The sequence below is a fragment of the Callithrix jacchus genome, chromosome 15 (genome assembly GCF_049354715.1).
Source record: "Callithrix jacchus isolate 240 chromosome 15, calJac240_pri, whole genome shotgun sequence".
Taxonomy (NCBI): Eukaryota; Metazoa; Chordata; class Mammalia; order Primates; family Cebidae; genus Callithrix; species Callithrix jacchus.
In genome coordinates, this window is record NC_133516.1 from 59,207,784 (window position 1) to 59,219,910 (window position 12,127).

General features: G+C 43.2%; 2 protein-coding genes across 12 annotated transcripts in view; one reads left to right on the top strand and one right to left on the bottom strand.

The window, feature by feature from the left end:
• Positions 1-687: 687 nt before the first annotated feature.
• Positions 688-2,226, bottom strand: LOC128929694 (uncharacterized). Of its 3 annotated transcripts, none has more exons than XR_013527439.1 (2): positions 1,504-2,226; positions 688-1,062 (listed from the first exon to the last, which is right to left on the bottom strand). XR_013527439.1 is itself a non-coding variant. In XM_054245379.2 (2 exons), exons 1-2 carry the CDS (start codon positions 2,209-2,211, stop codon positions 1,030-1,032), a joined length of 540 nt encoding a protein of 179 aa, XP_054101354.2. In that variant the 5' UTR covers positions 2,212-2,226; the 3' UTR covers positions 688-1,029. The 3 variants fall into 3 exon arrangements, 1 of the variants encoding a protein (XP_054101354.2); XR_013527438.1 differs by having other exon boundaries at positions 1,251-2,226; XM_054245379.2 differs by having other exon boundaries at positions 1,705-2,226.
• CNTN4 (contactin 4) overlaps positions 1,868-12,127 on the top strand; it is a 994,033-nt gene continuing 983,773 nt past the window's right edge. For 7 of the 9 annotated variants that reach the window (XM_078351515.1, XM_078351513.1, XM_078351514.1 and 4 more), the window contains exon 1: positions 1,868-2,074. The gene's annotated coding sequence lies outside the window, so the exon portion shown is untranslated. Of the gene's footprint in view, positions 2,075-2,544; positions 3,274-12,127 lie in introns of those variants that run through there. The other 2 variants (XM_078351517.1, XM_035276144.3) reach the window with 1 other exon arrangement.

The following is a 12,127-nucleotide window of genomic DNA, read 5'->3' on the forward strand; positions in this document are numbered from 1 at the left end:
TTTATAGTCCCAGTGGGAGAATGTGACAGCATGTTTTATTCTTTGTTCTTTTCTGAAATTCTGTGTCCAGTATAAAACACTACATTTCCCTTTGTGTTAGGAGTATTCAGGTCTACACAGGAATATTTTTTGGAGAACTTCTTGTGAAGCATATTTTGATATACAGTCTTACTAAAAGTTACATATATGTACTTTTCATTGAATAGTTGCAGAAAAATAATCAGTCTAAAGAAATATCATAGTACAGGTAGTATAAGTCATGGTTCTGGCAGAAGCACAAAAGCCTTCAGAGTGGGAATCATTGATCTTAAATAACTGTTTACCATGGAAAACACCTGCATCACCAACATTTCAGTTTTGCAAAAGTGCCTGTGTTACAGAAACATATGGGACAAGGTGAGAGGAATTACTTAATTACCTAATCTCTCTCCAAGTTTAAGTAATCAGGAAATTTTGGTGGGGGTAGGAGTGGCTAACTCCTTTCTTTAGCATTAATCTCAGCAATCATGAAAGTCATGGAATTTCAAGGGATGAAAAATTTGACCACAACAATACCTGTCACCAGTCTGGATTTGCCCACTTCCCAAACAGGAATTATAAAAATAATAATTAATTTGAAAAGTAGAAGACAAAACACAAAATCAAACCAAAACAAGATTGAAGGAACTAATAAGGCTGCTGCATATATATGTTGGAGTTGCATGTTTATTTGCTTACTACAGTAGTTTAAAAATAGTTTCCCAGTTAACATCTTTTCCACATAATGGAGATGTCAGGGTAGGTTTACATAAGTGTGTAAATGGTCAGAAGTTGTTTATGTATCTCTGAACCACTGAGAGATGAGCAGGAAGACCTGGGTTCAGCAAAACCCTTGAGGCTTTTTCCCGGAGAAACCGAAGCTTCTCTCTGGGTTGCTCGAAATGTATTCCAGATGAGTTCGACTGGGTTGGCTCTCCTCTGCCTGTCAAAGTCACTTTGAACAGTGCTGGTGAGGGGCTGGGGCATTGCTGCCAGTCTCTAAGGTTACTCTCAGGTTTGGAGTGGGAGTGAAGGGAGCCACTTCTGCAAGGAAACAGTAGATTCATAATGTAGAATGACCATAGTAACGTTGTCCAAAGCACATTCTTTCGGAGAACAAGGCTTTCAACCTGCCCCATCCCCGCGCCCAACACACCACAAGTTGATCCCTGTACCTATTTTACCGCAACTGTTCTTTCTTACCTCCCCCCGCCCCCGCCCCACATTCCAACCTGAAAGCATGTTGCATGGGTGAGACTTCAGATCTGTAACGCAGCCTGTCTAGCCAATGTCTTCCGCCTAAGGGCAGGCAGGTAAAAGGCTCCCAAAGCCCCCTCTTCTGGCTTAAGTTCAGTGCCACCCTCCCACCCACATTCCCCGGTTCAGCAATTTTCAGCCCAGACGCAGAAACATTTGTTTCCCTGGCCAGGGCGCCTTAACGATTTCCCGAATTCCGCGTATCCCGGAGGCCAGAGGTTTGAGTACCGCAGCAGGTCGCGCCTCCTTGTGCCCCGATTCTCGGGCTGCAAAGGAAGGAGACATCGCCTTGGCATATCCTTGGCCGCTGAACAGCACAACCCCTACGTCCCTGCACGAGAATCTGGTTGATCTTTTCCTTTGGCCTGAGGATCAGGCGAGGTGCCCTTTCCTAGTTTCGCGCGTGGGGACCTGGGGCTGCCTCCTCACCGCAGGGCCAGGCAGGTACTGCGCCCAGCATCGCCTCCTTGGCTGCGCACTGAGCATGCCCGGCTCCTCTGCGCGCGGACTCCCGGCCTCCCCGCGCATCTCCCGCCCCCACCGCCCCGCCCGTGCGTTCCCCCTCCCCACGCGTTTCCCCCTCCCCGCGGCTGAGGAGCCAGCAGCCCGAACTCCGGCGCGCCAGGTTTTTCCAGCCACCACGAGCGCCAAGAAGGAGGGGAAAGCCGCACCAGACAGAGCACTGGGTTCAACACCAGGATTGGTTGCAAGTAGGGAGCTTTCGCCACTACGCCGGGCCCCTCGGACTGTGCCGGCGCCGCACCCGAGGCTCTCTCCAGTCCAGCGCCCAGGTGCTGAGGTGAGTGAGGCGCGAGCTGTCCGGGTCCGGCTCTGGCTCCTGCGTGGGCGCGCAATGCCCTGGGGACCCGGCTCGCGGATTTGGGGGGAAAGGGCAGGGTCCTCGCAGGCTGCCTGAAGGACAGGGGGGCTTCCCATGGCTTTCACTCCTGCAGGGCTGGACAGCGTCTATGGGGCTATACAGCTCAGAGCCGGACAGCCCTTCAGGGTTGGGCCAGTGGGAGCTGAACGCTGGAGCCCAGGAGAAGTCAGGGCCCCGACGACGCCACCGTCGCCCCACAGCGACCCTTCCTCTCCTTAGAAAATAAGTTTGTTGCGCTGAGAGGCAGCCACAAAACAAGGAACCCAGAGCTCTGAATGCTTCGGGGACCTCTAGTATCAGCTCCTCCACTGGTTCAGGCTACTGCCCCCTCTCCGTGCGTCCCCGCCTCTGGCCTACGGTTCTTGGCGGGGGTCTTCTTCTGATAGCCCAGTTAGAGCCCACAGCAGAGGAAGGCGAAGTTGGGCTGGGGTTTGAAGGGACTTGGGACTAAGGGAACAGGAGTCCGTATCCATGATGGAAGGGGCCGTGTGGAAACAGACATGGATTTTTGAAGTGCCCACTGTGTGCCAGGCTGGGTGCTAAGTGCTGGGGCTACAGCGGCGAGCGACATAGACCAGGTGCCTGTATTTATGGAAGGTACCTGGCTTCCCCAGTCTCTGCCAGGGGAGCTTGTTGGGTGGCATTCGTTTTAACAACTTCTGGGGGATTTCCAGTTTCTTTTGAGAGGCAAGGCAGCAGTCTCCTCTCCTCCCCGGACCCAGACAGCAGCGAGCTGTGCACCAGGCGCCCCACGGACACCAATCCACTCTCGCTCCTTCTGGAACGGAGGACTCAAAATCTTCGTGCATTTTCTCTCTTGTGCTTCGTGTATATATTTTACTATTTATGAAAGGTATGGAGGTGAGGGTAGGAGGACGTGGGCTCCTGAATCTCTGTGAACCTGCCAGAAAGTCTGCTGCAGGAAAACATTTTGCAGCACAGCGGGGAGCTCCTACGAGGAGGCGGATTCGCGCATCGGAAAGATAAGGCGGTTGCTTGCTGGCCAGGGTCTCCAGATTTGGTGCGAAAAGGCTTGCGGAGGTTATGTAGGGCGAATCAGTGTGACTGAGCACCTTGGGTCTGTGGTCTGCGTGGAGGAGAGTGGGCCGGATCTTGAGGTGTGTTGGAGGTTTATTTGTAAGGAGGAGTTCTTGAAAGGAATGTTCGTGGAACTTTTTCTAGTTTTCCTGCTGAAATCAACATAGGGGCGGGGACATGTTTGTCAGAATCACAGTTTCATTTAATTGCATGGGAAGCTCTTGCAGTTTACTGTAGTGGGAGCTGGATATTTCAAGGAGTAACGCCTCATAACTGAGTCGATTGGACACCTACATAAGATAATTTGGAACGTGCTTGTATTTTTGCATTTTGAGGTTTGTGGTAACAGTGTAAAGACATGCCAGCAGGTCCACACAATAGCGTTCCCAAGTCGGGCTAAAATCAAGTTTGTTCTCTCTTTCTCTGTCTCTACCTAAGAGGGTGAAAAAGAACAGTGTGTCATGAAGACAGGCACCTTGAGGTGATTTGGGTGGCATTCATAAGAAAATTCGCATGTTACCCATGAGTTTATTCTTGCTATCTTCATCTTGATTTCTTTAAAGATTTTGTGGTAATCTCTGCAAAGGGTCGCAGGAGTAGGTAAGATTGCAAAGGATCAAAAACAAGTTTCATGAGAATATTATTTTTGCTGCCTTATAAAATAGCTATTGATTTGTTTGTTTAAGCTGGCTTCAACTGCTCTGTCTTGTTGAGGAGAGATCATGATGATAAACCTCATTATTTTTCCATCTGAAACCAGGGAGGTGGCTGGCAAGGGTGGAAAAACTGACCTTTTCAATTAAAGAGTAAGAGTCTAAGAGAAGTGACTTGTTTAGGGCTGCATGTCAGAACCAATGTAAGTTTCAACAGAGGTAGATTTTCTTACTTGCAGTTTTTTTGACAAAACTTTTCAGTTTCTTTGAGTTGTAAAACTTTTCAAGTTAGCTGGGAGTCAATTCAGTACTTTTTTCCATAGTCATTTCATATTGGCAGGTAATTGAGTGATTAGAGAACTAACCTTTTAAATGATGTTGGATTTTTTAATCTATTTTTTTATTTATTTACTTATTTTACCTACTTCTCTCACCTTTTTGTTCAAAAGTAGATTTTCTGATTTCTTTTCTGCCTAAGAACCAAATCTTTTGGCTGCAATTTTTCTTTGAAATGTACACAGGGCATCCATTACTTCAGTTTAGGTCTTAAAAAACTAAAAGCAACCTGACTGTTTTAAACTACTCAGCAGAAAATTCTTGTGTATAGTACTGATTTTCTACAAGTTTGTCTGATTAAGATTTTAACTTGTTGGTTCTTCTTTGTTATTTGAAAACAGACAATAATATGCATTTGCTTTAACCTCTCATCTTAAAAAATAAATCTTTTGTAAAAACTTGCTTTTATATTATTTTAGTTTAATGAATTTCATATGATAGGCAGGAGGATGTCTCTAAACTCAGATTTTTTTGTTCCTTTTTGTTTTTTTTCCCTCTAATGCTATGTTTTAAGTCTAGTGAAGGAGGCAAGGAGGCAGGATTTACTGCCTAGATATATTGATCTTCAATTATTACTATCAGAAGTAATCTGACAACATAGCAATAAAATTTATTTATAAACGGAAGACATGCTGTGATATGATGCACGACTTATAAAACCACACAGAAAAAGAAACAAAGAAAGGATGAATAAAGCAAAAATTATGAAACAGAAGTTCTCATGCTGTTAAGTATCCCAGTGGATCATTTTGCACATCCCCTGGGGTGTATATCACACTTTAAAGATCACTGCTGGTTTGAGATTTTTTTAATCTTTTTCTCCTTCTATGCTCTGCTGCTCATTATCTCTGATACTCTAGCCAGTTGTTAAAATGCTACACTTTGATATCTCCTGTAACAAATAGATTAAGCACACTTATTTTCCTGTCATGGACTCATATGTGGATGGAATGAGGTATAAGGGATGAATGTGTTTGGGAGATGTCATCTTAGATCTCCCAATGTAGATATACAGATGAATTTTTTTAAAATGGAATTTTAGTGTAAAGACTAAAGTATCAATGGTCAGGAAGTAAAGAATCCTAGGAGTAAATAAGGGAGGATGGGAAGGACACTTTCCACATTGCAATGTTGTGTGGAAGCTGGAAATTTCATAAACCTTGAAGCAAATTAACCTGGATCCAAATCTGGCTCCATCATTTATTACATTTATGGCATTGGGCAATATGGTTCCTTAAGTTCTGTGAGCCTTAGTTTCCTTAGGTATAAAATTGGGATAACATCTACTTCAAGGCATCATGATAGGGATTAAACATGAGAGCATGAGTCAACATAGATCAAGAGCTTGGCTCTATTAGACTGTCTATTTAACAGCTATAACAGATCGAAAAAGGATACTGCCTCAGATGTGAAACATATTTATTTCTCAGTGTGCGAAGTCCCACAATGGGTGACCATGGCAGTACTCCTTCAAAGTGTGTTTCAGAGACCCAGCCTTCATCTGTTCTGTGTCCTTGCCATCTTCAGCAGGGTCACGGTGCTTACTTGCATCAAGGCATTGGAAAGAGGAAAACTTGGGAGTGTGTTAATTGCCCAGAACTGGAATGAATATTAGTTTTCCTTGCATTCTGCTGGTCAGAACTCAGTTCCATGTGGGTGTATGTTGCTATAAAGGAGGCTGGGAAATGTAGTTTAGAAGTGTTATCCAGGAAGGAGAAGAAATGTTGGGGAAGAGCTAGCATTCTCTGACATTTTATATGTGATATTTCTTCCATGTTCAGTAACTGATACTTCCCTTTCTTCTCCTACTGCTTGTTTTTTCTTTTCTTTCTTTTTTTTTTTTTCTGGTACAGAAACTGGAATGGATGCAATAAATAATAATAGAAGCAGTTAATACATTCATAGTTAAAGCACTTTGCCCTACTTTGCCCTTCTATTATTATCTCCATTGTATAGATGAGGAAAACTAGGCATAGAGAAATTAAGTTGTTTATTCAGCATGGTAAGTAGCAGAGCTGGGATCTGAACCAGGTTCTCTCAATCCAACATTGATTTTTTAACAGCTTTTTTAACTTTGCCTTATTTTTTTCTTATTTAAGCCACTGGACTGCTTTTTCCTTTTTGCCTATATATATATATAAAGTTTCCAGGGGAATTTTTTAAAATACTAAAGTGGGAAAAAAAGATCTAATCCAAAACATACTGGAATGGAATTAGATATGATACAGCTTATCTTGAATACCTATCAGGATCAGGAGCAGATATTTAAAGTAACTCTCCCTTGCCTACACACCCTTTACCACTGCAACTGCTCCTTCATTTCTGATAAACCCATTGTCAAGGTTAATGCCTTGAATTATAACCTTCCTCTCAAGATTCTATTGTGGGAATCCTGTACTACCACTTTCATGCTTCAATATGTGAGGATAAATTCCTCCTCACTTCTCAGCAGAAACAAATATCTTCCCTGGTAGGTTTTCAGCTAAAATAGTCTGTCCTAACTTTTGATCAAAAGTATTGCTCTTTATCAATGTAGCCAATCTCCAAGAAAGGAAACCCTCTTCTATGAACTTTGTAAAACTATTTTTTTTCAGTATTTCGTGCATGACTAATGGGCCTGTGTATATAGATCCCAGGTACTCACTAAAAGAAAATGGTCCCTCTTGTTCTCATCCTGTTGTCTTGTCCCATTTCCATTAGAGAATCTGCCTCATCTTATGTTTCCTATGTATTTGTCTTTTATAAAAATGCCTGTTACAGTTTTGGTTCCCAATGGCTGCAGTGGGTAGTAGTCAATAGTAAGAGTATACTTTTTGCTAAGATAATTACTGTTCCAACATTAAAGACTCAATGTTTTCCTCTTGTTCAGTATATATTTGTTGCATCTTCACAATTAGTTAATAATATGTATCTTCTCACCATGTAGGTAGGCATAGATACTGTATACTTACCAGTCACTTCTTTCCCAAAAGCCCCTGTTCATTTCCCCTCGACTTTCCCTTAGCCTCATATCCTGAGAAATTTGCTTTTTCTCCTGAACTTTTCTTTCTTCCAATTTTTCTCACTTCTGTGCCATTTATATCTGTGTGTGTGTGTGTGTGTGTGTGTGTGTGTGTGTGTGTGTGTGTGTTTCAAGCCCCTTCTTATGAATTACTGGGTTTGGAGGGCTGGAGGGTTTTAACACACTTACTGACATGTTTTTAACTAAATTCCATAGGACCTTGTAACAGCCTAACAATAGCTGCTGTAATAGATAAGCTCTTAATTTTCAGTGGCTTATTTTAACTTTTTACTTCTTGCTCATGTGTGGTAGTTCAGTACTCGTAGAATAGGTCCTGACTGAGTGGCTGTCCATGGGGTCATTAGGAAATCAGGTTCCTTAGAGTTTGTAACTTGTCCTTCTTTAAGTATCTGGTGTACTCATTATTCAGCCAAGACAAGTGTGAGAGGAGATAAATAATACAGAGAAGTCTCATTGGAGGTTGTTTTTGGCACAGCCTGGGAGTGATTATCATGACTTCTGCCCACAATCCCTGGGGTGGACCTCAGTCATTTAGACATCCTTTACTGTAAGGAAAGCTGAGAAGTGGCTTCTAGCTGAGTGCCTGGGGAAGAAGGGTGAAAGGAAAACAGGTTTGATAAATAACTAGCTAGTCTTTGTCACAAGTTTCTAATGAAAGCATGTGAGAATATCAGCTAATTCTCTAGGTACAGGGAAAAGAGAGCATGGATTTTGGTTATTTACCTAATAAATGCCCATTCCCTTTCTTCTTTTGAATTTTGACTTCTATTACTGTTTCATTCTTAGTGTAGATGGTCTGGGTGGGATTCCATTTCCTAGTTAAGGATTGGAGCATGGAAACTAGGTCTTGTGAGGAAGATCATTGACTCTTTCTGTCCACAGTGATTGCTTCCAGAACAGAACAGGCATGGCCCCAGTGAGAACCACTGCAATGAGATGCTTTGCTTTTTCTCAGTGGCTCTAGTTGGGCTCCATGCATGCCCTTGAACTAATTCCTATAGATAAGGAGATTAGAACCAGGGAACATGTGGGCCTGCTACTGCTGCAGTTGTCTTACCACCAAAGAAAGAACCTAGAGCTGCTGGGGTCACCACATGTTACTTGAGAATGAAGCCAACGGAACAGTAGCAAGGGGCATAATGGAGAAAAACCAGCTTCTCTTGCATCATTTGAGCCCATTAATCCAGCTATGCCTAAAGTAAGTTAACTTGTTATATTAGTCTATTCTCACACTGCTGTAAATAACTGCCTGAGACTGGGTAATTTATAAAGGAAAGAGGTTCAATTCACTCAGTTCCACACGGCCTCAGGAAACTTACAATCATGGCAAAGGCACGAGAGAAGCAAAGGCATGTCTTACATGGCAGCAGGCAAGAGACAGTGAAAGAGGAAGAGCCCCTTATATAACCATTAGATCTCATGAGAACTCACTCACTATCATGAGAACAGCATGGGGGAAACTGCTTCAATCTCATGATCCAGTGACCCAGGAGACCCATGATCCAGTCTCCTCCCACCAGGTCCCACCCTTGACACATGGGGATTATGGGAATTACAATTTGATAGATGAGATTTGGGTGGAGACACAGAGCCAAACCATATCATTCTGCCCCTGGCCCCTCCCAAACATCATGTCTTTTCACATTTCAAAACTAATCATGCCTCCCCAACAGTCCCCCAGAATCTTAATTCATTTCGGCATTAACTCAAAAGTCCACAGTCCAAAGTCTTATCTGAGAAAAAACAAGTCCCTTCTGCTTATGAGCCTGCAAAATAAATACAAGTTAGTTACTTCCAACACACAGTATAGATACAGACATTGGGTAAATTTTCCTGTTCCAAATGGGAGAAAATGGCCAAAAAGAAGGGCCTCTAGGCCCCATGCTAGTCCAAAACCAGGTGGGGCAGTTATTATATCTTAAAACTCCAAAATGATCTTCATTGACTCCATGTCTGAAGTTCAGGTCACACAGATGCAGGAGGTGGGCTCTCACCATCTTGGGCAGTTCTGTCCCTGTGGCTTTGCAGGCTATAACCCCCCTCTGAGTTGCTTTCATGGCTGGAGTTGAATGTCTGTGGCTTTTCCAGGTGCACAGGGCAAGCTGTCGGTGTATCTACCATTCTGGGGTTTAGAGGACCATAGCCCTCTTCTCACAGCTCCACTAGGCAGTGGCCCAGTGGGGACTCTGTGTGGGGACTCCAATCCCCCCATTTCCCTTCTGCAGTGCCCTAACAGGGGTTCTCCATGAGGGCTCTGCCCCTGCAGCACACTTCTGCCTGCACATCCAGGCATTTCCATACATCTGCTGAAATCTAGGCAGAGGTTCCCAAACCTTAATTTTCATCTTCTGCACACACACAGGACCAACACCATGTGGAAGCTGCCAAGGTTTGAGGCTTATACCCTCTGAAGCAACAGCAACTGGAACAGTCAGAGGGCTCAGAAGCAAACAGAAAGATGTCAGAAAGTTTAGAGCTTACTAGAGACTTGGAGGACTCAGAAGAAGCCAGAAAGATGTGGGAAAGTATCTTTCCTTGGCCCCTTTTAGCCACAGCTGGAGTGGCTGTGACTCAGGGCACCAACTCCCTAGGCTGTACACAGCAGGGCGCCTGGTGCCTTACCTAAGAAACCATTTTTCCCTCCTAGAACTTCGGGCCTGTGATGGGAGGGGCTGCTACCAAAATCTCTGTTATGCCCTGGAAACGTTTTTCCCATTGTCATGCCTCCTCATTACTTCTGCAAATCTCTGCAGCTGGCTTGAATTTCTCTTCAGAAAATGGGTTTTTATCTTCTATGGCATCATCAGGCTGCAAATATTTCAAATCTTTATGCCCTGCTTCCCTTTTAAACATGAATTCCAATTTCAGATAATGACACTCAAGTTCAAAATTCCACAGATCTCTATGGCATGTCTCTTTCCTAAAGCATAGGAAGAGTGACCTTTGCCCCAGTTCTCAATAAGTTCCTCATCTCCATCTGACCTGGACTTCATTGTCCAAATCATTATTAGCATTTTGGTCAAAACTATTCAACAATTCTCTTCCAGACTGGGGAAGTTCCAGACTTTCCCACATCTTTCTGGCTTCTTCTGAGTCCTCCAAGTCTCTAGTAAGCTCTAAACTTTCTGACATCTTTCTGTTTGCTTCTGAGCCCTCTGACTGTTCCAGTTCTATCTGTTACCCAGTTACAAAGTTGCTTCCACATTTTGGGGTTATCTTTATAGCAGCATCCCACTCTCTGTGGTGCCAACTTACTGCATTAGGCCATTCTCACATTGTTATAAAGAATTGCCTGAGATTGGGTAATTTATGAAGGAAAGAGGTTTAACGGACTCATAGTTCTGCATGACTTGGGAAGCCTCAGGAAACTTAAAATCATGGCTGAAGGTGAAAGAGAAGCAAAGGTATGTCTCATATGGCAGCAAAGAGCGAATGAACAAAGGAGGAGGAACCCTTTATAAAACCATCAGATCTCGTGAGAATCATTCACCGTCACAAAAACAACATGGAGGAATGGCTCCCATGATCCAGTCACCTCCTGTCACTGCCTTTTGGGAATTACAGGGATTGCAATTTGGGATACGATTTGAATGGGAACACAGAGCCAAACCATATCATCTGATGATTTTGCAGCTTTTCAGTTACACATATTACCCTTTGATGTAAGCTGATTTGGGTTGGATTTTTATCACTTAAAGTGAATGCTGACTTGTTAGACAAAGCAAAACAAACAAATAAAACCCCCCACTCCCATCCTTATCCAGGAAAGAATGCTGGATAAGGATGGGAGTGGGAGGTTTTATTTGTTTGTTTTCCTGAGCTCATCTTATGTCACTTTGGTTGTATGCCTAACAGTTCAACTCCCTTGAAATATATCTGACTGCCAGTGAAGAAACACTTGGCATACCCCTACCCAGGCTCAGAGTTCTCACTAACTCATGAACCCAAAGCTGTCGTTCTTCTCAAAGCTTACCTCTCCTTATAGAGTTAGGGGAGGTGAAACCACATCCTCAGGCTTAATTTCCTCTTCCAAGATTGCCTGTGGTCCCTCCTGGATAATGCTTTCCTTTCCAGCATCCTTTCCATGTTCCTTTCCTCCCTCAGGCCTGCAGACCCATTGTACCAATCTAGTCACCCATTCTGGAAGTTGTCATGTGACTTTTTTTCATGACTCTGCTTACATTGCCTCTCTCTTTGCTCCCTCTTGCTTCCTTTTCTACTGTTTATTACAGTTTGCACAATGCTCAATGCAAATGTCATTCTGTTAAGCTCTTTCAATACTATTGAGGCATAAAGAATGGCTTCGTCCTCTGTACACACTCACATTGTACTTGTTTCCATGCCACTGATATAATATCTGTCACGAGAACGACCATCTCTCTTGCTTTCCCAGAACAGAGGAGTTCCCAGGATGCTGGACATTCATTTTTAAAACCAAGAAAGTCCTGATTAAGCCAGGACAAATTTGTTGTCTTGCCTTCTACGTTATAATACCTCTTATTTCACATGACATTCAGTACAATGGGAGTTCCTTGAGATGGTGGATAACAGCTTGAAATTTGGAGACAAAATTCTTACCAATCCTAGATCCATTTTGTGCTAATTGTATGATTATGAGCAAGTTACCTAACTTTTCAGAGTTTCAGTTTCATCACCTTATTATGTGTTTTGTAGGGTTGTTAGACAAAAAAAAGGTGTCATAAATTAAATCACTTAGTTTAGTGATGGGAACATCTATAACATTGTCTGAGACACAAGAGTTTCATGAAGATTATGGAGAGTATGCACAAAGTACAAGTGGTACAGTGCCTAATCCTTGTAAGCATTCAGTGCACAGTTTTCGTTATTGATCATTGTTATTCACCTTTAAGAATCTCTTGCCTAAAACATAGTAGATGCCAAAAATACAGTTACACTCAGAAA